This window comes from Macaca thibetana, chromosome 14, assembly GCF_024542745.1.
Source record: "Macaca thibetana thibetana isolate TM-01 chromosome 14, ASM2454274v1, whole genome shotgun sequence".
Lineage (NCBI taxonomy): Eukaryota > Metazoa > Chordata > Mammalia > Primates > Cercopithecidae > Macaca > Macaca thibetana.
The window spans coordinates 62,148,321-62,170,955 of NC_065591.1; the positions used below are offsets into that span (position 1 = coordinate 62,148,321).

The 22,635-nt window shown below is 38.1% G+C and overlaps 4 protein-coding genes across 4 annotated transcripts in view; 3 read left to right on the top strand and 1 right to left on the bottom strand.

Moving 5' to 3' along the window:
* MMP26 (matrix metallopeptidase 26) overlaps positions 1-22,635 on the bottom strand; it is a 355,123-nt gene that overhangs the window by 60,053 nt on the left and 272,435 nt on the right. The window lies entirely within an intron of this gene.
* RHOG (ras homolog family member G) overlaps positions 1-22,635 on the top strand; it is a 1,041,648-nt gene that overhangs the window by 3,236 nt on the left and 1,015,777 nt on the right. The window lies entirely within an intron of this gene.
* Positions 1,996-2,694, top strand: LOC126935223 (olfactory receptor 51G1-like). Its single transcript, XM_050756447.1, has one exon. It carries the CDS (start codon positions 1,996-1,998, stop codon positions 2,692-2,694), a length of 699 nt encoding a protein of 232 aa, XP_050612404.1.
* LOC126935163 (olfactory receptor 51G2) lies at positions 14,811-15,819 on the top strand. The gene has a single exon (XM_050756361.1). It carries the CDS (start codon positions 14,834-14,836, stop codon positions 15,776-15,778), a length of 945 nt encoding a protein of 314 aa, XP_050612318.1. The 5' UTR covers positions 14,811-14,833; the 3' UTR covers positions 15,779-15,819.

The following is a 22,635-nucleotide window of genomic DNA, read 5'->3' on the forward strand; positions in this document are numbered from 1 at the left end:
TGAAAAGTCATACATATATTTAAACTTTTATTTGAATCTCTCTTTTATTGATGGAAAATTTTCTCTTCTTTATTGTCATTTCTTATTAAAAGATGTTGCCATTTTCTCACTTAATCAATGCTCTCAATCCCATAAGGGCTTGCATCACTGCTTAAGCTGCTCACAGCAAACTCTGCAAATCCTTCCATATCTTCTTTTTCCTTCACAGCCCAGTTCCCCTCCAAGTCTCTACTTCTTTCCTTTATTTCTTCCTCTTTCCTTGTCATCCCTCTTTGTATCCTTTTATTGCTTCTCATTTGAAATCATAAAACAAGAATGGTCTTATTCTTATACTAATTATTATGTTATTTTATTGTTATTCATTTGGATTTGAAATGTGAGTGGCAAAAGCTAGAGGGATGATATTCTTTCTTCAGTAGAGACCCTTCAATGTGCTTCGACTTTACCAGGAAAAAAAAAGGAAGCTTTTTGAAAGAATATCCTCAACTTCCTATCTTTCTTTCCTACAAAATCCTAATATTCTCACCCATCTGTAGATTTTCTCTCAGAGGGAAATGGCACAGAATATAAACTTTTTACTTAATCCTCCTTACCCCACTAATAATGTAAGCCCTTATAATGCTTTTCCAGTCTATTAAAACAGTCTCTGAAAAATCAACAAAATTAACAATGACTTAGCCATTGTAAGTAAAATGTCAAAAAAAAGAAACCTTTTCCTACTTCATCTATTTTTTTTTTTTTTTTTTTTTTTTTTTTTTTAGTCAACAGTGGTGGCTTGATTTTATTGACATTATGTACTATTACTTTCATCCTATTTCTTTGATTCTCCATTCTCTGTCTCCTTTGTAGTTTTAACATTGTGACCTGCTCTCATTTAGAAGTTACTAGTTTTATGAACTGAACCCCCGTCTTTCCTTTTTACCTTGTATCTCCTAGGAATTTTCTCCATACCCATGGTGCATACCTGTAACTCAAGCCCTCAATCACACCACAATCACTACATTTAATATCCTCTAGACCCTCTCACCAGAAATTTATCTTTAAATTCAGCACATCCCAAACTGGACTTGGTCTCTAACACATGTGTCTTCTGTTGTCATCCATCTTGACTTATTGAATGGTATTTACGTAATGGAAATGTCTATTCATAGACTTTTCCAAGATAGGAAACCCATGGGATTTTAAATTTAATTTTAGAATTAAATTAGAATTGGTGTCAGAGTTGAATGATGTAATACACATTAGGCACTTACAAAAGTAACAGGCTTGTAATGTATTTAAGAAATGTTATCTTTTATTATTTTAATGCATGTGACAAACAATGTACTAGTCACACTACACTTATGTATATATATAACTCAGTAGAGCATTTTTCAATGCAATTGAATAAAATTTATGAAGGCAGAACAAAGGAGAACTCGGTTCAGATGTTACAGGAATAGACCTGGATACCTAGATGTCATATCAATCCCAGCCCCACAGGCAAAACTCACTCTGAGTGCCTTCTGATTTAGTTTCCTCATTCTAAACCAAAGATTTCAGGCTTTTCCTGGTGATTTCAGATTTTTCTCCTTTGCTCCTTGTGCTTCAAGCCTAGTGTAAATCTCTTCTGCCTCTCTATCTCTAGATCCAGTCCTGGCTTAATTGCCCTGCTATTAAAGACACACATCTCTCTTCATATCTCTCAGAACGAAATCCAAAACTCCCCTTTTCTAGAAATGTTTTCTGAAGTCCAAGATTCTTCCAAGATGTTCCTTCGTTCCAGGCTTCAGATTTGCCTACTACTATTTGCCTCTTCATCCATCAAAAGTCTCCTTCCTAGACCCAGTAGAAAAGGCTAATAGATCAGCTCCCACCCAGTTCTCCCCTATGCCATCTGCAGATGCTTCCTTACTGGCTGATCTTGGGACATTTAGATGGGTGAGAATTCAGCCTTGTCACTTTCCAGGAATCTCATTCTATATTGCAGGTTTCTGAATCCAAGATTGTAAAGTTATGGCAATTCTTTATAATAGCAACCTCCAAAGAGCCGCTTTCTTCCTGATGGGCTTCCAAGGTCTAGAAGGTCTCCATGGCTGGATCTCTATTCCCTTCTGCTTCATCTACCTGACAGTTATCTTGGGGAACCTCACCATTCTCCACGTCATCCGTACTGATGCTACTCTCCATGAACCCATGTACTATTTCTTGGGCATGCTAGCTCTCATAGACTTAGGCCTTTGCCTTTCCACACAGCCCACTGTCCTGGGCATTTTCTGGTTTGATGCCAGAGAGATTGGCATCCCTGCCTGTTTCACTCAGCTCTTCTTCATTCACACCTTGTCTCTAGTGGAGTCATCAGTTCTGTTATCCATGTCCATTGACTGCTACATGGCCATCTGCAACCCACTGCGTTACTCCACCATCCTGATACCTGTACATATTGTCAAGATGGGGCTAAGCTCAGTGCTTAGAAGTGCCCTCCTCATCCTCCCCTTGCCATTCCTCCTGAAGCGCTTCCAGTACTGCTGCTCCCATGTGCTGGCTCATGCTTATTGTCTTCTCCTGGAGATCATGAAGCTGGCCTGCTCTGGCATCACTGTCAGTCACATCTACGGGCTCTTTGTTGTGGCCTGCACTGTGGGTATGGACTCCCTGCTCATGTTTCTCTCATACGCCGCCATCCTTCACACCGTGCTCAGCTTCACATCCTGACAGGAGCGACTCTGAGCCCTCAACACCTGTATCTCTCATATCTGTGCTGTACTGCTCTTCTACATCCCCATGATTGGCTTATCTCTTGTGCATTGTTTTGGTGAACATCTGCCCCGCGTTGTACACCTCCTCATGTCCTATGTGTATCTGCTGGTACCACCCCTCATGAACCCCATTGTCTACAGCATCAAGACCAAGCAAATTCGCCAGTACATCATTAAGAAGTTTCAGTTTATAAAGTCACTTAGGTGTTTTTGGAAGGATTAAGTTAGAGTGAAGAGAGGAAGTTTTGGACATAAAGCCCACAGGTTTCTGTTTGTTTGTTTTCAGCTATGCTGTGGCAAAATAATAAACTGTTGACTGTCAACAAAAAGGCAATTGGCTGTGCAACATAAGGCAGTGTGACCAGGTGAATGTTACTTACCTCTCTGTTCTCCAGTTTCCTCAACTACAGAATGAGCAAGGAAATAATTATAATACCTTACTTCCTCATAGGGATGTTGTAAAGATTAAATAATTTATGTAGTGTTCTAACACAGTATCTGGAAAATATGCAATTCTCAACAAATATTAACCATTATGAATGGACAAAATATAAGACAGTACAAAAGTTTCATCATTCAGTTCTCTGGCCAGTTAATTTCATTGAAGATTAACTGTTTAAACATATTTTTATTTATTTATTTTTACGTTACTTTATCATAATGACAAATTTTATTCATTTAAAACATATTTGTACATATCTATATCCACACCCCAGGTAATGACTTTTCATGACAGTCTTTACTAAGCATATGCCCACAAAATTGAGAAAAGGAGAAGATGCCCTGGGAGTTTAAGGGAAGTTATCAAATTGAAACAACACAAAATTGTTCATGGATAATCCTCAAAAGATGTAATTGAGATTGAGGATTATCACTCACTATCTGAGTGACTAGGGAAAAGGCTTGATTTCTTCCTTTATTTATGATGGTAAAAGAGTAAAAAGGTGAAAGAAAAGTATGTGTTATTTTATGCTTATTTGTAAGATGTTTCTCTCATCTCTGTATCTAGCCATGTCAAAGTCTGCATGAAGATACAAATACTGCTGCTTTTCTTTCTTGGTGTATTTTGATATTTCTCAGCATATATATCTGTTGTGTCATGCTTGTTTGTGTTGGTACATATGTCCTAGTTGGCCAGTTTGTGTGAATTCATTTCTGTGCATTATCACATATATCTAGACACATAGGGAGTGAACTTAGTAACTCTTTATATATTCGTGTAGGTAGAGGTATTCTCTGCCATGACTTTATGTGGAGTCATGAGAAGGAGAGGATTTTGACTCAGCAATTGCTTCTCTTTCTAGTTACCTTGGCTTGACTCTAGATGCCAAAAAGGAAAGTCTCCAGAAGGAAAACATAAAAATGTGAAATTCACCATGAAGAAGAAGTAAATTTAACTAGTAGAGCTAGAAGCAAGTTACCTACACTAAAAAATTATCAATGAAGTTGATCATTTTTTCTTATGCTTGTTGGCCATTATCTTAAGTGAAACATCTCGGAAACAGAAAGTCAAATACTACATGTTCTCCCTTATAAGTGAAAGCTAAATAATGTTTACACCTGGACATAGTGTTTGAAATAATAAACACTAGTGACTCAGAAATGTGGGAGAATGGGATGGCAGTAAGGCATGGGAAATTACTTAATGGATACAATACACATTACTTGAGTGATAGTTACACTAAAAGCCCAGACTTCACCACTATGCAATATATCTATGTAACAAAACTACACTTGTACCCTTTAAAATTATACAAAATTTTTAAAAGCAATAACATTTAATAAAACTTTTTTAAAATTAAAAAAGATCTTTTTAGAGTTTCTTCTTTCCCTGTGAATAAAACACCAAAGAAAACAACTGTAGACATAACCACTTTTGCATAACTTTAAATAAGTGCATATGATCGTGAATACATACAAAGGTACACAATAGCTCAGGTATTTTAAATATGTAGATTCATACAAATATACATCCTAATGAAATACCGAGTTTTTGATAAGACACATGCACTGCATGACAGTGCTTACATGCTCACACAAGCGAAACCATGTAGATATGCACATGCATGCATATGTGTCCCAAATTAGAAACCTTCTGTAACTACACTTTTTCTTAGTACAGTGTTTCCATACTGGATGAAGTCATGAGCCTTTGGCCAGTGCATGACTGGAATCCCTCACTGATCTGTCACTGTCATTTATTTTATTTTATTGTGTTTTATTGTACTTTATCCATGTTTACAACCTAGTCCACTTACTCATACTGGGCCTCTTTTGGGAAAGTCAGTATCCTTCTCTCTTTGCTAGACTGAGGCCCCAAGGCAGGATTTGGGACAACTTGGTTATAGCAGAGCTCTTTGGATGACATCTAAATTGTGAGCCTAGGGAAAAGAAGAGTTTTCAAATAAGATAGGTACTTCATCCACTTGTCGTAAGAATATAAAAGTCCTACAAGCTGTGCCTGTGTTTTCTGCCATTTGTCAGTTATCCCTTCAATACCAACGTGTTACTCAGCTCATGGAATATTGTTTGGAAATCAGGACAGAATCTAAATAATCTCCAGTGGTTTGACGTAAAAGATTAGCTGTCTCTGCACTCACAGAATTCAATAAATATTCACTTGTTCCTATAGTGTTATGTCTAAGTAAACACTCAAAGACGACATCTGATACCTACCAGTAATGACTGCTTTTATTTACTACTAGAAGCATTTTATTTTCTGAATTAAAGTATACTTTTTAGGTAGGATATTAGAGAAAAGATTACCCTTCTCATTTTGGATATTTTATAGAGAATCAACATATGATGGTAAACCTTAAATATAGGTAAAATTTGAATGAAACCCAAAGGATTTTTATAATACAATTTCTCTCCCCATTTGGGGCTGAGAAATGAAACCAAAGTCCTTGACAGAACTGCACACAACACTACCTGAAACCATACTGAAGGAATTATATTTAATTGTTCTGTGCTTGCTTTGCATTTAATTATATGATCTTTGCTATTATCATTATGACCGTGATTCTCCATAATATTCTGAGCACCTCTTACATCTGGGGCCTCATGTCAGAGTATGGAGGTTTCCTTTCTGTGTCATAATGAGTTTGGTGTAAAGCCCAATCTCCAAATGTCAGTGGCTAGAATGGAACTATGTTGGAAGAAATTAAGCTGGAACTTGTAGAAATAGTCAGAGCTCAATAAGAGGAGTAGAAGTGCATTGTGGAAACAATGTGGAAGGAAGGTACAGCAAGCAAAAGAGCACTTACACAAGCTAGTTATAGATGGCCTACTCTTGGTTCTACTAGCTACTTACATTAAGGAAGGATTAAACTCAGGGCTGGCAAAGGTCTCTGAATAATGTTAGAAGCCAAGAGAAGAAGGCTTAGGTTTCTTTAAAAGACCACAAAGAGCACTTACAAAAAGGTCCCATAAAGACAGAAATCTAGGTATCAGCAAAACATAATAGCCTCTTTCCTCCCTTTTTTTTCCATCTCTGACCCAAGCCCCTCTCATCACCTTTTAGACTCATTCACTTGTCCTTGCCGTGCTTCTCAGTACAGGTAAGTAAACCAGTAACTTCTCAGGCATGAGGAAAACAGGCAAGCTAGCGGCTTTGCTTTGTTCCTGCTGTGGATTTTACTGTGCTTTTCTGAAGAACAAAATTTAGATGTAGGAGAGAAAGAATTAAGATGCAGCGATATGGCCGGAAGTTATCTGTGATGGAGGAAAGCCCAGAAAACCTCAGTCTAGTGAAACTTCTTCAAACAAATAGGTAATTTGGAAAGAAAACTAGACATGCATTCAGGTCCTAAGCACGGGACTGGAGACCTAGAGGTAGGAGTGGGTGGTGAGCAGAACTCTTTCCAGTCTTGCTCCTATGCTAAGCACACAGTGGCAAAGTGTCCTCTACAAAGTATTAGGAAGCCACACTCCAACCCTTCAAGTTTCTCTTTTCATGAATGTGTTTAGAAATATAAATCTGAAAATTGAATGTTTTTCTTTAAAATAAGGAAATTAAGAGTGTGGTGAAAAATAGAGGGAGAAAGAAGGCAGATTTCACTATAAAGAGTTTCCTCTTTCACAATGTTGCTTAATCAGTTTGCAGATTCTCACCAAATGGGAACTTAAGAGAGTGGATTTGGGAAGCTACAGAACAGCTACGGTGGTCAGATATGATACATTGAATTCTGGTACCAGAACTCAGGAAGAGAGGAATGCAAGAAAGAGAAGAGAATGTATGCACACAAGGAAAGGCTCTGTGATCTCCTTCACCAGTCAGTAAATATATCCTGTGAGCCAGGTGATGCCTGGCACTGTCCTAGGCATTCATAAAATGAGGGAAGTTTATTGTCTACGTATTTCATTGGGCTTCTGAGAGTATCAAATGTCATGCTAGACCTGGAAATGCCAGTCAAGTGGGAGTACATGTGATGTACATTAAAATATTAATATATCTTATTTTCAAATTCTAAAAATTATAATGACTTACATTTTCATTATAATTGTTGTCATGAGAAAATGTTTGAAAAGTTAGAAAAAGATATAATAAAATTTATCAATTTAATTTTATACTTATATTAAGTTCTTTTAAAGAGACATGAAGAGAGAAGAGACAGAGAAAATAGAGAAGGAGGGAGAGAAAAGAGTAAGAGATAGGGGAGAGAGCAAAGGGAGAAAACTGCACACAAAGTTTAACCTATACGTGATGAATAAATTAACACATAAAGGAATCACTAAGTAAATGAGAACATAGTCTTATCTTTCTAGCTAAGATTTCTTTCTGGAGAAAAGTGATTATTTATCTTCCTTTTATGTGCTTCTCTTTATTCTTGTCTCATTCCCACAATGCCAAACAAGAAGTAGAGCAAGCGACTATCAGAAAACAAGTCCAAATTACTGCTTTATAGAACTATAAAAGAACTAAGAATATCTTAATAATAAACAATCAGAAATGATAAGATTTGAAAAAGATCGGAGTGATTAAAATGATCAAAATTAGGCAAGATACATATTCTGAAGAAAATACTAATGTTCAGGACAATAATGGCAACATATAACTTTTCTTCCAGACCATATTACCATGCACATTCAACTTTCTGTTTGTTCATTATAATATGTCAATGGAAAAAGCCAGACAAAACTTCCTTCTGCTGAACCAATGGTATTGAGGTTTCTCTCTAGAGACAAAAGCATGGGATCTTTCATAAATGGCAGCACCCAACCTGCAGCCTTTACTCGAATGGGCATTCCAGAGAAAGTACCTGCCTGGCTTGTCATGTCCATCTTCCCTCTCACCTGGGTAACTGAACACATAGTTAGACATGCCTGTCGCCTCTGTGAGCTCATGTATTAATTATTGGTTCTCTTGGTTGCCTCTGGCTTGGGTTTTGCCTTTTCTACCATTCCTGATGCCCTGGATGTCTTCCAGTTTAATGACATCCAGGTTACTGCTGGTTACTGCTGATGTGGTCTTCATCCACATTTTCTTCTTCATAGAGTCTTAAGTTTTCTCACAATGACCTTGGATAATTTGGAAGTCATTTCTCACCATTAAAGTACACTTCACAGCTCAATCTTTCCAGAGTCCAAGAGGAGAGACTATTTTGTTTTGTTTTGTTGGTTGGTTGGTTGGTTTTGGACCAAGAGCCTGGCCCTTGTTTTCTCCCTCCCTGTCCTTCTAAGACAGTTCTTTTCTTACAGACTGAGCATTCTGACCTATTCCTCTGTCTATACAAAAGTAACATGAACCTGGCCTGCTCTGGTGTAACTGAAAACTACATGTATTGCCTAGTGGCACGGGTGCAGATTCAGTCATGGGTACCGTTCTCATTTTCACCTCCTACTCCCTATTTTAAACACCATGTCTTACATGACACTCCCTGGGAGCAGTGTGGGGACACAGGACACCTATGTTTCTCTTATTTGCACTGTTTTTGCGGTAGATATGGCTTTTTCTCATCAGAGAGCCACTTTTTTCATCCCCAAACTACTTTATTCTTGATTGCCTTCACCATAATAAATGCTAATTTGTGTTAAACAGGCTCTGATTTTTCCATTTTAAGTATGTTTTCACCTGAATGTTAATTGAAAGGTATGTTTCTAACACACATTTTTAAATGATTGTAATGTTTGTCTAGTAAGACATTGAACATCAAACATGCTGTTAAAATTTTAATTTTCTCAAACTATATTCAGTGCTATCTTACTATTTAATAAAAGAGTCAATTTCTTCTTTAATTCTTGCACAACTTTTATACAGTAGGTTCAATGAGATAAATTACTGTAATCAATATCACATATCTAATGGATGAGGACTCAGAGTCACATCTTACCGTGAAAACTGAACTTTTTGGCATTGTGCCCTTTAGACTTTCTGAATTCTAGTTTCCCCACATCATATCTTGTTTTGTCCTTACAGAAACTTCGTGTTTGAAATGTAAAGCACATAAGGTTATCTTCTCTGTAATATTGATGAATCTCTGTACTCTTTCTAATTAAAGCTATTTCAAATATTAATCAAATATCTTTCTCAAGCTTTTTTTTCTCTAGCTTTTTTTTCTCTCTCTCTTTCCGAATATCTGGCATTCAAATCAAGTTTCTGCCAAAACACATCTAATACCAGCTCTCTTCTCCAGAACTTTGCCTCAGAGGCTATAAATAAATATTACATGTGAGAGGCAGAAAATAAAATGTATGATTTTATTATATGCAAAATATTACTTTGGTTAGAAAATATTTACTAAATTGATGAATAAATGAGTGACAGAAAGTATGATATAGGCATAAAAGGGGTATTTAAGTTAAAATTAGACCAACACGGTGGGCCTTAATTCAATATACTGGTGTCCTTGTAAGAAGAGTAAATTTGGATGCCCAAGAAGAAAACAGGGGCACGCACACATAGAGAAAAGGGCATTGAAGAACATAGCGAGAAAGTGGACATGTGCAAACAAGGAGAGAAGTCTCAGGAGAAAACAAATCTGTTAACACTTTAATTTTAGATTTTGCTGGCCTTCAGAACTGCAAAAAGAAAAGGAAAAATATTTCTGTTGTTAAGCTACTCAGTTTGGTATTTTGTTATAGCATCCCTAGCAAACTAATACAATAGGTAACCATATTTTGGAACAAATTCTATGCTAAAAGTACAGATATACTATTAATTATAGAGGGGATAAAAATTCTATAATTAGAGTTGAAAAGTCATAAAGACAAGGATATGTGAAAATTCCTTTACCTTTGTAGCTGTTACAAATGTCAAAATTTCTGATTTTGTCTTGCAGGGGTGAGAACCAGAAATCTACATTTTAACAAGTATCGTAAGAGTTTCTGATCCATATTATCTGGGGACTGTGAGTTGAAAAACACTGCTTCATGATACTTAAATGTTTATACAACATGCTCAACCAAAGATAACTGTGGCCACAAGAGGAAGCTTGCCACATTCCAAAGGCATCAGCCAGGCCAACAAATTGAAATAACCTATAATAAGTGGTTTGGTACTGTGGGGGCGTTTCCTAATATTTACACCTTTATACTCCCAAAATAAATCAAGTAAGCTGGTTACTAATTATCTGGGTAATAAAAACACTGAAATGCCCTGTTCATTTCTCTCTCTAAAATGCCTTCTTCATCAGCTTTCCCAGAGGCCAAAAATGGATGATTAACTCTTCATACCCTTGTATAATCACATAAAAACTCCTTTTCAGTTCTAATTACCTTTTGCAGGGGCTCTTCTCACCCCCAAGTGTACAAGAATGGATTAGTTTCTCCAATTAGCTCCTGGATGTCTGGAATCAAAGGACTGAGTTCTGAGTGGATCAGAGACAGGAAGAGGAGACGAAGTCCCTGAGAGTAGTCAGGAATCAGGAGCATATAGGGTTACCTGAGCACCCAGAATAATCATCAATAACATCCCAGTGTTTCCAAGAACCTAGCCTGATTTCCTTCCTCCCCTGGGTGATGGAGTACGCATTCAATTTAAAAATCCCTTTTTAAATTCACTTATGATTGTAAAGTGAATGTAATTATCCAGTGTGCATTAACTGGAGTTATGCCCTATCACACAAAAAACATTATCAATAGCACCCACTCTGCTTTCCCAAAGCAGTGGAATTGGTTCAAAACTTTTTCCATATTCTTCACCAATGGTTGGTGCATGGCATCCTCTGGGCTTCCCATCCCGGTATGTCACAAGACCAGTCTCCTCGCCCCTTTTTCTTTTATCTCCAGGGTCTGAGGTAATGAGGTCCAGGGAGCCAGGCCTGCTAGGGAATTGATTAAAGATCCTTGAAAGGGTCTCAATGGATACCTTGCGCAGTTGCATAAAAGTCGTGGATTTAAACATCCATCTTCCACTCACTCTAGCGTTCATGGCCTTTATTTTTAGCCTTGGTATGTGAGGAGTTTATATAGTAACCAGGTGTTTGATGCTGAGTGTAGAGCCAAGAAAAGATCCCAGAAGACTCAGCCCGAGCTTTGGAGAGAGAAAGATAGAAGGGACTTTGTCTACAGAGAGGCTGCAGAGGGCACCTGCTAAAGATGGTAACTGTTGCAATCAGATCTTGCTGGCTTCATGGGTTCACAGGTCTGATCTTAGCACCAGCTCAGAAAGTAGACAACATCTTTCTCACATTAGTCAATTTCCTTGGTTTCTTGCCCAGAGACTTGCCTCCTCTATGGTAACAGCAGGAATATTGATTAGACCCAGACAGTTAAGCAAGTTAGGTGGGCAAAATTGACATTTAGGCATGAAAGGAGCTCAGTTATTAAAGGTTCAACATCTACCCCCAGTCTCAGACACAAGTTAGTAGAACAGGAGTTTTTTCCAAGAAACAAGGAGATGGGCAGGAAGTAGTCTAACTCTTTGGGAAAAAGTTTTCCTGTGACATAAAATGATATTTCCCTGAGTGATCACAAAGTGTGGTCTATTATAATAGAATTAGAACGGTCATTAGACTTGCTCAAGTCCCTTCAGAAAGTAGTCTTAAAGCAAAACAACTTGCGGGCAGAAAACCCATGGGTTAAGTCTATCCTTCTGATCCCACCATATTCTGGACAGCTGCTTAATCCTGGTCAGGAATAATGAAGTCCTTATCAAACCTGCTAATAGATTCTGCAAGGATTTTAAATGAGAGGCACTTAGAATAATTATCATACTAAGAACTCTCTGGGGAACAGGCTAAAGGTGATCTTTTCCAAGCAGATATCTCCTGGCATCATTATTCTCAATTTTATTTTATTTCCAAGTCACCTCCTCTAACCTATCCTAATTATTCTCTCTGATTCCTGTTCTGCTCTACCTCCTTACAATCTGAAGCACCAGTTTCAATCCCAAAGAAAGTCTGTCTTGAGTTTATAGGAAAAAAAGATGTGATCCAGACATTTAACATTTCTCTATATCTTTCTAATTTAACCTCCACCCATTTCAGGCTGCCTTAACTTAAATAATTGCTGGGGTTTGTTAACCAAAATTTTTCCAACTTTTCAGTATGTGCCTTGGAACTACAGAGATCTAAGTCTGAATTCCAACTCCGGCACTGACTGACTGCATGATTCTAGGGATATTATAAAATTCTCTAAGCCTCTCTTTCCTCATTTGCAAATTGAGACAATAATACTAACTTGAAAAGTTCTTCTAAAGTCTGGGTGTGATGATTTTTGGAATGTCCCTAATACAGAGCCTGGCAAATTGTAGCTGTTCTTCAGTAATTCCATTTCTTTCCCTCTTCAACATCCTATTTCATTTTAATGTCAAAAATAATTTCCACCTTAGGTTTATTTTGATGTTAAAATGAAATAGAATGGTGAAGGAAGAAACAGAATTACTGAAGAGTATCTACTATTTGCCAGGCTCTCTGAATGTTTTACAAGAGTAATTATGGAACATGGACATTTTAATGAATTTCATCGTGCAATTAAAACACTGAACAGTTAGAGACTATTACATCAATGTAATAAAAACTGATTCTACAGAACACATAAAAATTACATTGTTAACCCAATATGTAGCTTGTCTATCCCTGACAGGTGAATTCGTCACAGCTTTTCTGAATTCACTTTGCTGTGTAATGTGGTAACCACGGATCATGGCCATAGCAGAAGCTGAGGAACACAGTGTGAGAGGCTACATGATCTTCAAGTGGACAGTGAGCTAATAGCCTGGACTATTAATGCCACCGTTATTAGAGTGAGAGAGAAAGTGTCCGTGTATATATTTATGTGTGTTTCTCCAGTTAGTTTATTTATTTATTCAGCTAAAGAATCAGCAATGCTTTTAAAGGTCTGTTAAGCTAGCTGTGCTACTTGACACTGAATTATTATCTATGTGACAAGAAAGAGGAATCATTGTCTGTATCCTGAAGTCTAGAGAAAAATCAAATATTCGTTCAAATCCTATTTTTGTCTTTACTATTTGTCTGATCTTAGAAACGTAAATAATTTTCTCTAAGCTTCTGTTTTCTTATCTACAGCATAATGTTATCAATAGAATATTCATAGGGTTTTTAAGGAGATAAAACCTGCACCAAGTTACTATTCCTTAGCTAAATAAAAAATAACTTATTCATGCAAAAAAAAAATGCTTAGCATCTGCTATGTACTGGGGCATGTTCTAAATACTGGATTGACAGAGGCAAACAAAGAAAAGCCCCTACCCTCTTTGAGCTCATATTCTAGTGATGTTAATTGAGAGTGGAAAGATCCCTGCTCTGGAAGTCGGAGGCCTAAATTGGCATATGACCTCTGCCCAGTGACAAGACTCTCCTGAGCCTTCATTTCTTCCTCTGTAGAAGACTGGGCCTTTCCAGCATCACTGCTCCGTGTTCAGCAGGCTCTCCTGGACATGACCTTGTAGTTGGGGATGTGGCCGTGGTTGATGGTGCTTTAGCCTCTTTTGCCACTTAGGTCCACAGCAGTTGGATTCCTGGACTTCTGGGGAATTTTGGTTACTGACTGACAGGAGGATCAGGGCTTTGATGTCTTACTCTAGCAGTCAGAAATAGCTTCACAGGTCATCATTCACATGCTCTCCACCTCTCTCTGGAATTCTGTAAGCTGAACAGCATTTATGAGCTACTTGGACAAGGCTAAGCTTCTATGTCAGGAAGACCAGAGGAGAAGGTGAGTGAAGAGTTGGTCTGTGTCTAGAATTAGGGCTTGTATGGGCCTGGAGAAGTTAATCAAAAACAAAAAAGAGAAAGAAAGTAAAAAACTAAAACTACAGCAAAGAAAGCACAGAAAGATAAGGGAGAAGAAAACAAGGTGAAATGAAAGTTGGAATATTAGTGAGAGGTCTGGTAGAAAAAAGGCATGTGAGGACTTTTATTTATTTATTTTTTTTTTTCCAGAAAAAATCTACTTGTAAGAGGCAGGCAAAGTTAAATATGGCCAAGAAGAATAATGAGGAAACTCTCACTTCTTAGTCTGAAGGGAGCAGAGAGCAAGGACTACAACTAAGGAGCATGCTGCTATAAGAGAAAAGTCCCCAACAACAGCTGTGGTCTTCAGTGGCACAACACACCCACTGCCAACCCATAGTGCTGGCAGAGAGAGCCTGAAATCTCCCTCCTTCCACACTTTTTTTTTTTTTTTTTTTTTGTATTTTTAGTAGAGATGGGATTTCACTGTGTTAGCCAGGATGGTCTCCATCTGCTGACCTCATGATCTACCCACCTCGGCCTCCCAAAGTGCTGGGATTACAGCTGTGAGCCACTGCGCCCGGCCCCTGGGTGCATCCCATTGGGTGAGACTAGTAAAAACTCCAGTGGCTAAGAAGACCTGGTTGATACAGAAGTCAGAAAAAAGCAAAAAGTGTGGAACAACTCATTTAGAATCTCCAACTCACCCAGTTTGGCTCATCACTTCACAATTCCATGTCTTTGTTTCTTGTTGAAACTATGAGACTAATTTCCTCAAAAAGATATTGAGAAGAAGCCAAGGACCAGAAAGAAATAACCACTAGAAGGAGCTGCACAGTTCTAGGTATATTTGATTCTAGTATTTTTTCTTTAATTTCTACCAGGTGCAATCACTATTACTGTCTCAATTTACTTCAGGATTTTGGAGGGCACCCACCTTCCCCCTTGTCTCCTCACACAATGACCCTGGGATCCCTGGGAAACAGCAGCAGCCACGTTTCTGCTACCTTCTTGCTGAGTGGCATTCCTGGGTTGGAGCACGTGCACATCTGGATCTCCATCCCACTGTGCTTCATGTACCTGGTTTCCATCCTGGGCAACTGCACAATTCTTTTCATCATTAAAACAGAGTGCTCACTCCATGAACCTATGTATCTCTTCTTGTCCATGCTGGCTCTGATTGACCTGGGTCTGTCCCTTTGCACTCTCCCTACAGTCCTCAGCATCTTTTGGGTTGGGGCACGAGAAATTAGCCACGATGCCTGCTTTGCTCAGCTCTTTTTCATTCACTGCTTATCCTTCCTCGAGTCCTCTGTGCTACTGTCTATGGCCTTTGACCGCTTTGTGGCTATCTACTGCCCCTTGCACTATGCTTCCATTCTCACCAACACAGTCATTGGCAGGATTGGCCTGATCTCTCTGGGTCGTAGTGTAGCACTTATTTTTCCATTGCCTTTTATGCTCAAAAGATTCACCTATTGTGGCTCCCCAGTTCTCTCACATTCTTATTGTCTCCACCAAGAAGTGATGAAATTGGCCTGTGCCAATATGAAGGCCAACAGCATCTATGGCATGTTTGTCATCGTCTCTACAGTGGGTATAGACTCACTGCTCATCCTCTTCTCTTACGCTCTGATCCTGCACACCGTGCTGTCCATCACCTCCAGGGCTGAGAGACTCAAGGCTCTTAACACCTGTGTTTCCCACATCTGTGCTGTGCTACTCTTCTACACTCCCATGATTGGCCTCTCTGTCATCCATCGCTTTGGAAAGCAGGCACCCACCCTGGTCCAGGTGGTCATGGGTTTCATGTATCTTCTCTTTCCTCCCATGATGAATCCCATTGTCTACAGTGTGAAGACGAAACAGATCCGGGATCGAGTGACCCATGCCTTTTGTTACTAACTGTGTCTAGTGTTAGAGCCACTGTCTCCTGAAACATGCCCTTGTTTACCTATCCTTTATAATTTCTAACATGCATGAAATAAAAGAGACATTTACTTACTCAACAAATATGTATAGGGATGAGTCACAGTCCTTACAGAACGCTCACTCTTTTGTGGCAAGGGCAAGGGGGGATAAAATGTAATATGATATGGTAAATTTTATTTTCTTTTTTTTTTTTTTTTTTTTTTTTTTTTTTTGAGACGGAGTCTTGCTCTGTCACCCAGGCTGGAGTGCAGTGGCCGGATCTCAGCTCACTGCAAGCTCCGCCTCCCGGGTTCACGCCATTCTCCTGCCTCAGCCTCCCGAGTAGCTGGGACTACAGGCGCCCGCCACCTCGCCCGGCTATTTTTTTGTATTTTTTAGTAGAGACGGGGTTTCACCGTGTTAGCCGGGATCGTCTCTCGATCTCCTGACCTCGTGATCCGCCCGTCTCGGCCTCCCAAAGTGCTGGGATTACAGGCTTGAGCCACCGCGCCCGGCCGGTAAATTTTATTTTCTAAAAATAGCCACAAGAATAATTCTAATCCCACATTCTCTTCCAGGAACTTGCTACTCCTCATAAAGAGATAGAGTCTATTTCTTCCCCCCTTGTAACTGGATAGAATTTGTAAATGCCTCATGAATTGAATATTGTGGAAATAGCCCATGTATCTCCTCTCTCTCTCTCTCTGTTCCACCTCAATTCCTCTACTATTTCTGTCTGTTTCACTCAATGCTTGTTTTTGAAACCCAGCCCCTATGCTAAGAGGAAGCCCAGACAATGTGGAGAGGGCCCATGTAAGGTGTTCCATCCAATAGGCTCAACCAAGGTCTCACTCAGCTAAGGCTGAGAACTTAGCGGAGTCAGTGTTAACCACCAGTGGGTGGAGAATCCTCAGATTATTCCATTCGGCAACCTTCCAACCTCTCCAATTGGCATCTGATAAAGCAATCAATTGTTCTCTGACTCAGCCAAAATTACAGATTTGTAAACAAAATAAATATTTTTAAGACGCTAAATTTTGGGAAGATTCATTACACAATCACATGTTAATTGTATTCTTCAAAGTTAAAAGAAGTCGGTTTGGGAGTCATCTTCCCCTAGCTGGGGGAAGGGAGCATCAAAAAAGTTGTCTCTGAATTGACACAGTAATAGCCTTAAGGGAAATGTAGACATTAGGCAGTCAAAAACTGTAAGAGGAAGGAGACAAAAATATGCTCCAGTCCAAAGGAACAGCATGTGCAAACCTGAAGCAGAAGTGAGAGAGACGAAAATGTATTCTGAGAATTATCTGAAGTGTTGTTTTTGTTGCCATTTTTATTCTCTAGAATGTCGGAAAGGTTTAAGAAAAATGAGGTGAAGTGGAAACAGATTGGGGTACTGACTGTATCAGAAAGATTACAAGCCAAGGAACCAAGGATAGTTTGTTATGCCCTTTTATATGTTGTATTGTTATGGTACCCCCAAGACATTCTAGATAAAAGTTATATTTTGAGTAATGCATGTCAATATAGTATTTGCAGTTTTGGCTTGGAGGTAACTGTGAGGAAAGCAAGCTTGAATATGATATTGCCAAGGGGAGCTTTGAACACCTAGAGAGAAGCATGAGAATGTCATGTTCCTGCATGGTTTTAGTGCAGGATCAAGAAAGGGTGTGGCTGAACACAATGTCTTCTACTATGAAGTGCATGTGGAGCCAGTTCTCACCTGAGGCTGGTCTCTTCCAAGGCAATCTAGTACCCCTGACATTTAACATTGGATATGCCTGTCCCTGCTCCCAACACCAGTGTCCCATCCTGTTTGGCATGAGAACACTGTTTCTGCAATGATATCATCAACCCTAAAATAATCAAAAGGATCAGAACCCAGTTTAAAAGAGCTTATTTAGTCACAAAGTTGAGAATGACCATTTGAGTAACAGACCCCAAAGGAATGGGGTCATTGCTCCGAAGCTGAAAAGTTAAGGATTTGCTTATGCACGTGGAAAGCAAATAAATTTAAGAGGACTACAACATTTTCCATACTAAGGCTGACTTTTAAGTTATAGCAATTTGAATAGTTACAGCTTTTTTTCTTTTCCAATTTGAAAGAGTATATTTAACATTCCAGTCTACACAATGTGATAGTCCTGAGGTTTTCATGTAAGAGAAGTTAAGATGTAAGTTAATCTATAATGAAGATCAACAATGGAGTGGGAAAAGGTCTTCTCCAGCATCCTATAGTTTTTTACAACATTTTAAAAAACAACGTAATTAAATAAAAGGAAAACTCTAGCATCCTATAGTTTTTTACAACATTTTAAAAAACAATGTAATTAAAGAAAAGTATTCTCTTACAATAAGAGAAACAAAGGTAACAGCTGCCTAGGTTATCGCTGCCTGTTATGTAACTCAGATCCCATAATCACGTTCTTCTAAGGCTCAATATTCCAACATCGTTCATTGTGAATTTCTCATTTTTACAATGTGTATGTGTGAATTGTGGGTATTAACATGCAGAAGGCCTATGATTAGCTGTACACAGCAAATGGAATACAATATGTCTGTGAGTGTCGTGAGTGGTGTATGTCTTTTATGTTTGTGCATACGGAAAACTTCGGAAGAAAAAATTAAACCACTGAAAATTTTGAGGCATGTTTACAGCTTCACGGCTGGATTCTCTCTGTGATGTGTACTTGTAATTTCAGTCCCCATAAAGGCGTTGTGTTCTCTTATGTCTGATGATAAATTAAAAATTATTCTGATATAGCAGCAAGTAGGGGGTCAGGTATAGAAAGTTCTACTTCCTCTCTGTGTGACTTAGACAAATTATTCTATTTATCTGAGATCAATTTTCTTTTAAACAGAACTAAAAATGTCTACCCCACAAGGCTGTCTATGCCATTTAGATATATCATATATGCAAAACTTTGTAAGATAATTCTTAGCATGTTCTTTTATTCACAATCAACTTTAGTTACTTTAATTCCTAACATAAAACATAAACATAATAACACAGACAAAAAAAAAACACAATGAAGAATGTGTGGTAAATAAGTGAGGGATCCCAGAAACCAACCTGAGGGGAAAGAGGGCCATAGATGGCTTTCTAGAGGGGTTGCCTTAGTTAAGGCTTAAAGTGCTTATAAGCAGAAGTTAGTTGGGTAAAAAAAAGTTGTTGAGTATTCTCCTCTCTCTAAGCATACATTATAGGAAAATAGTGAGCAAAAGGATAACAAAACCTGTTCTCTTGACTTACATTTTGGTGGTAGAGACAGACAACAGCACAGTAAATGATTAACTATATCATACACTGCTAAGTACTCTGAAGGAAACATAGTGGGATAATGGGTTTAGAGTGATTGAATGGGTGAGCAGAGAAGGCCTCTATAAAGAGGGGTTTTTCTGAACAAAATTATGACCAATATGATGGAGTTAGATATATGAAAAATAAAAATTGAGGGAAGAACATTGCAGAATTTCAGAACAAGTATAGCAGTCCTGAGGTAGAAATGAACCTGAGTGTTCTAGGAATAGCAAGAGGACCAGTGTGACTGGAGCGAAGTAAGCTGGAAGCTACATTAATTGGTGAACTGAAGATGGTTGAGAGAGAGGGGTGCTAGACAAGGCTGACATTTATGCATTTATTCATTATTCAACACTCACTGACAAATTTCTGTAAAAATTAATAGGAATAAATTGATGAACAGGACACATTTCCCACCCTCAAGGATTTGCATAGTGGGGGTGTCTGGCACATTTTGCAACTTCAGATGATCTGCTAATTGATTCTTGAAAGTCAGTCAGAAGGTATCCAGGTGAAATTAAGGAAAAATAGCATCCTAAGCAAAGCAAATATTCTTAGAAAAAGCTGAGAGATAACAAAGTCCATTATTTGCTGAAATCATTATGTGTCATTTCTTGATGACAATGACCATTATAAATAATTCTTGTCAAGAATATTCAAGTGGTAAACTGAGAGAAGGAGGGTGTCTTAAAGTGCAGTCAGTAATACACAGAGATCAGAATTTGCAGTGACTGTAGCTTTCATATTTATCCAACCAATATCTATTGAGTACCTCCGGCCTTTAGCAGAGAAGACAGCTAAGTTTCAGCAGACGCTACAGTTTTTACTTTAGGCCTGGCATGATTATAGTGGGAGGAAAGGAACTGCCTGAAGGCATGATTATATGTTGCAATTGGATATGATTGACATATTATAATTTTAGGACTCTGTCCTCAGGGAAAGCTCAGGATTTTGAGCTCAGGAAATGAGGTTTTTTTAAATTCTGTGATGGTCACTCATGCATTTACAAATTGATCAATAGATATTTATTGGGCCCTTCTTTGTCTGAATATGCACTAAGTACTACAGGCACAGAAAAACTAAGATGTGCAGACATATGTATCCTATGGAGTTTACAATTTGGCAGAGATGTAAGCAATCTTTGAACAATTAAAGGCCCTTATTTATTTTAAATTATGGTGTAGATATCAGTTTATAAGAAAGGGAATAAAATTAAGGTATAAATTTGTTGTACTTGGAGCCAAAAGGTGTCAGCAAAGTTGAATACAGTACATCTAGGTATGTCCTGCTAAATAAATAAACGGATAAAGAGAAGTTGAGGAAATGTATTTATGGTAGGCAGAGTGCACCCTCTCCTAATGATTTCAACATTATAACCTCTGAAACTTGTAAATATATTACTTTACATGGAAAATGATATTATGTAGACTGATTAACATTCAAAACCTTAGCATAGGTAAAATATCCAAGATTATCCAGGGGAACCCAATCTAATTATATGAATCCTTAAAAGTAGAGACTCGTTACTGACCATGGTCAGAGAGAGATGCGACTACAGAATAAAGTCACAGGAAGATGCAATGTTTCTGGCTTTGAAGGTGGAGGGGATCTATGAGGCAAGAATTGTGGGTTACCTCTAGAAGTCAGAAAATGCATGAAAACAGATTTTCCTCTGTGTCTCCAGAAAGGAATGTAGGCTTGCTAACACCTTGATTTTAGCCCAGTGAAACCCATCTCAGAACTCCAGCTTACAGAATTATAAAACAATACATTTGTATTGTTTTGAGCCACTAAGTTTTTAATAATTTGTTATGCAGAAATAGAAAATGAATGTAGTATTTCTGACCAAAAAAATACACCAAAAGCAGAGGTTTGGATATAAGTAACATAATGTCTTTGTGTTACTCTGTTGAAGTGTAAGACAGAGAATGTTGACAAAGAATGCAGGAGAGAAAAGCAGGTACTGAATGATGGAAAAGGCCTTGTGCATATATAGAATCTTGCTGTTATCTTGTAAGTTACTGCACAGCTACTGAAGCATTTTAACTGTGGTTAAATTTATATTTTAGAAAGATCTTTCAAATAGCTATGACTGGAGAATCCAGGGGAAGTTTTAAATGTGAACTAAAATAACAGCAGTGGAAAATCATGGGTAAAGAAGCATATTAGAGAGACTTTAGCAAGGGAAGACCTTCACAGTTTGATAACCAAACTTTGTTTAAAATATGTATTTATTTCCACGTATCATTGTCTAAGGGTTGAACCAAGGCTCCTTTCCTAGTCATGACAGATAAGCAACATCCCAGTTTCCTTTTTCAAATACTCTGTAGTTGCCTGTTTTTGAATATTCAGTCACCAAAGCCAAATCCTCAAGACAAAATTCAAACCCATCATTCAAGCCCCCAGTTCCTTTAGAAAGCTTTTCTCTTCTGTTTACAGCACTCTTACCTAAGAACCCCAGAGAGATTGCCATGTCAATCTTAATTGTTTGCCCCCTTCAAATTGTATTTTCAATTGTATACTCAATTTTTTAATTTTTCCATCAAATATTTCCTCTGTACATGAGAAAAAAATGTTTAAAATATAAATTTTAGTGAAAAATATTGCGGTACCAAATGCTGTGTCCTGAGGGAATCTATTTTAAAAAACATGTTAGATGAGTAGATTGCAAAAATTTTCTCCCATTCTGTAGGTTGCCTGTTCACTCTGATGGTAGTTTCTGTTGCTGTGGGGAAGCTCTTTAGTTTAATTAGATCCCAGTTGTCAATTTTGGCTTTTGTTGCCGTTGCTTTTGGTGTTTTAGACATGAAGTCCTTGCCCATGCCTATGTCCTGAATGGTATTACCTAGGTTTTCTTCTAGGGTTTTTATGGTATTAGGTCTAACATTTAAGTCTCTAATACATCTTGAATTAATTTTCATATAAGGAGTAAGGAAAGGATCCAGTTTCAGCTTTCTACTTATGGCTAGCCAGTTTTCCCAGCACCATTTATTAAATATTCAAACAAATTTACAAGAAAAAACCAAACAACCCCATCAAAAAGTGGGCAAAGGATATGAACAGATATTTCTCAAAAGAAAACATGCATACAGCCAACAGACACATGAAAAAATGCTCATCATCACTGGCCATCAGAGAAATGCAAATCAAAACCACAATGAGATGCCATCTCACACCAGTTAGAATGGCGATCATTAAAAAGTCAGGAAACAACAGGTGCTGGAGAGGATGTGGAGAAATAGGAACACTTTTACACTGTTGGTGGGATTGTAAACTAGTTCAACCATTGTGGAACAGTATGGCGATTTCTCAAGGATCTAGAACTAGAAATACCATATGACCCAGCCATCCCATTACTGGGTATATACCCAAAGGATTATAAATCATGCTGCTTTAAAGACACATGCACATGTATGTTTATTGTGGCACTATTCACAATAGCAAAGACTTGGAATCAACCCAAATGTCCATCAGTGACAGACCGGATTAAGAAAATGTGGCACATATGCACCATGGAATACTATGCAGCCATAAAAAAGGATGAGTTTGT

Coding starts and splice junctions, on each gene's coding strand:
- LOC126935163 (XM_050756361.1), top strand. CDS start 14,834: ATGACCCTGGGATCCCTGGGAAACAGCAGCAGCCACGTTTCTGCTACC.
- LOC126935223 (XM_050756447.1), top strand. CDS start 1,996: ATGGCAATTCTTTATAATAGCAACCTCCAAAGAGCCGCTTTCTTCCTG.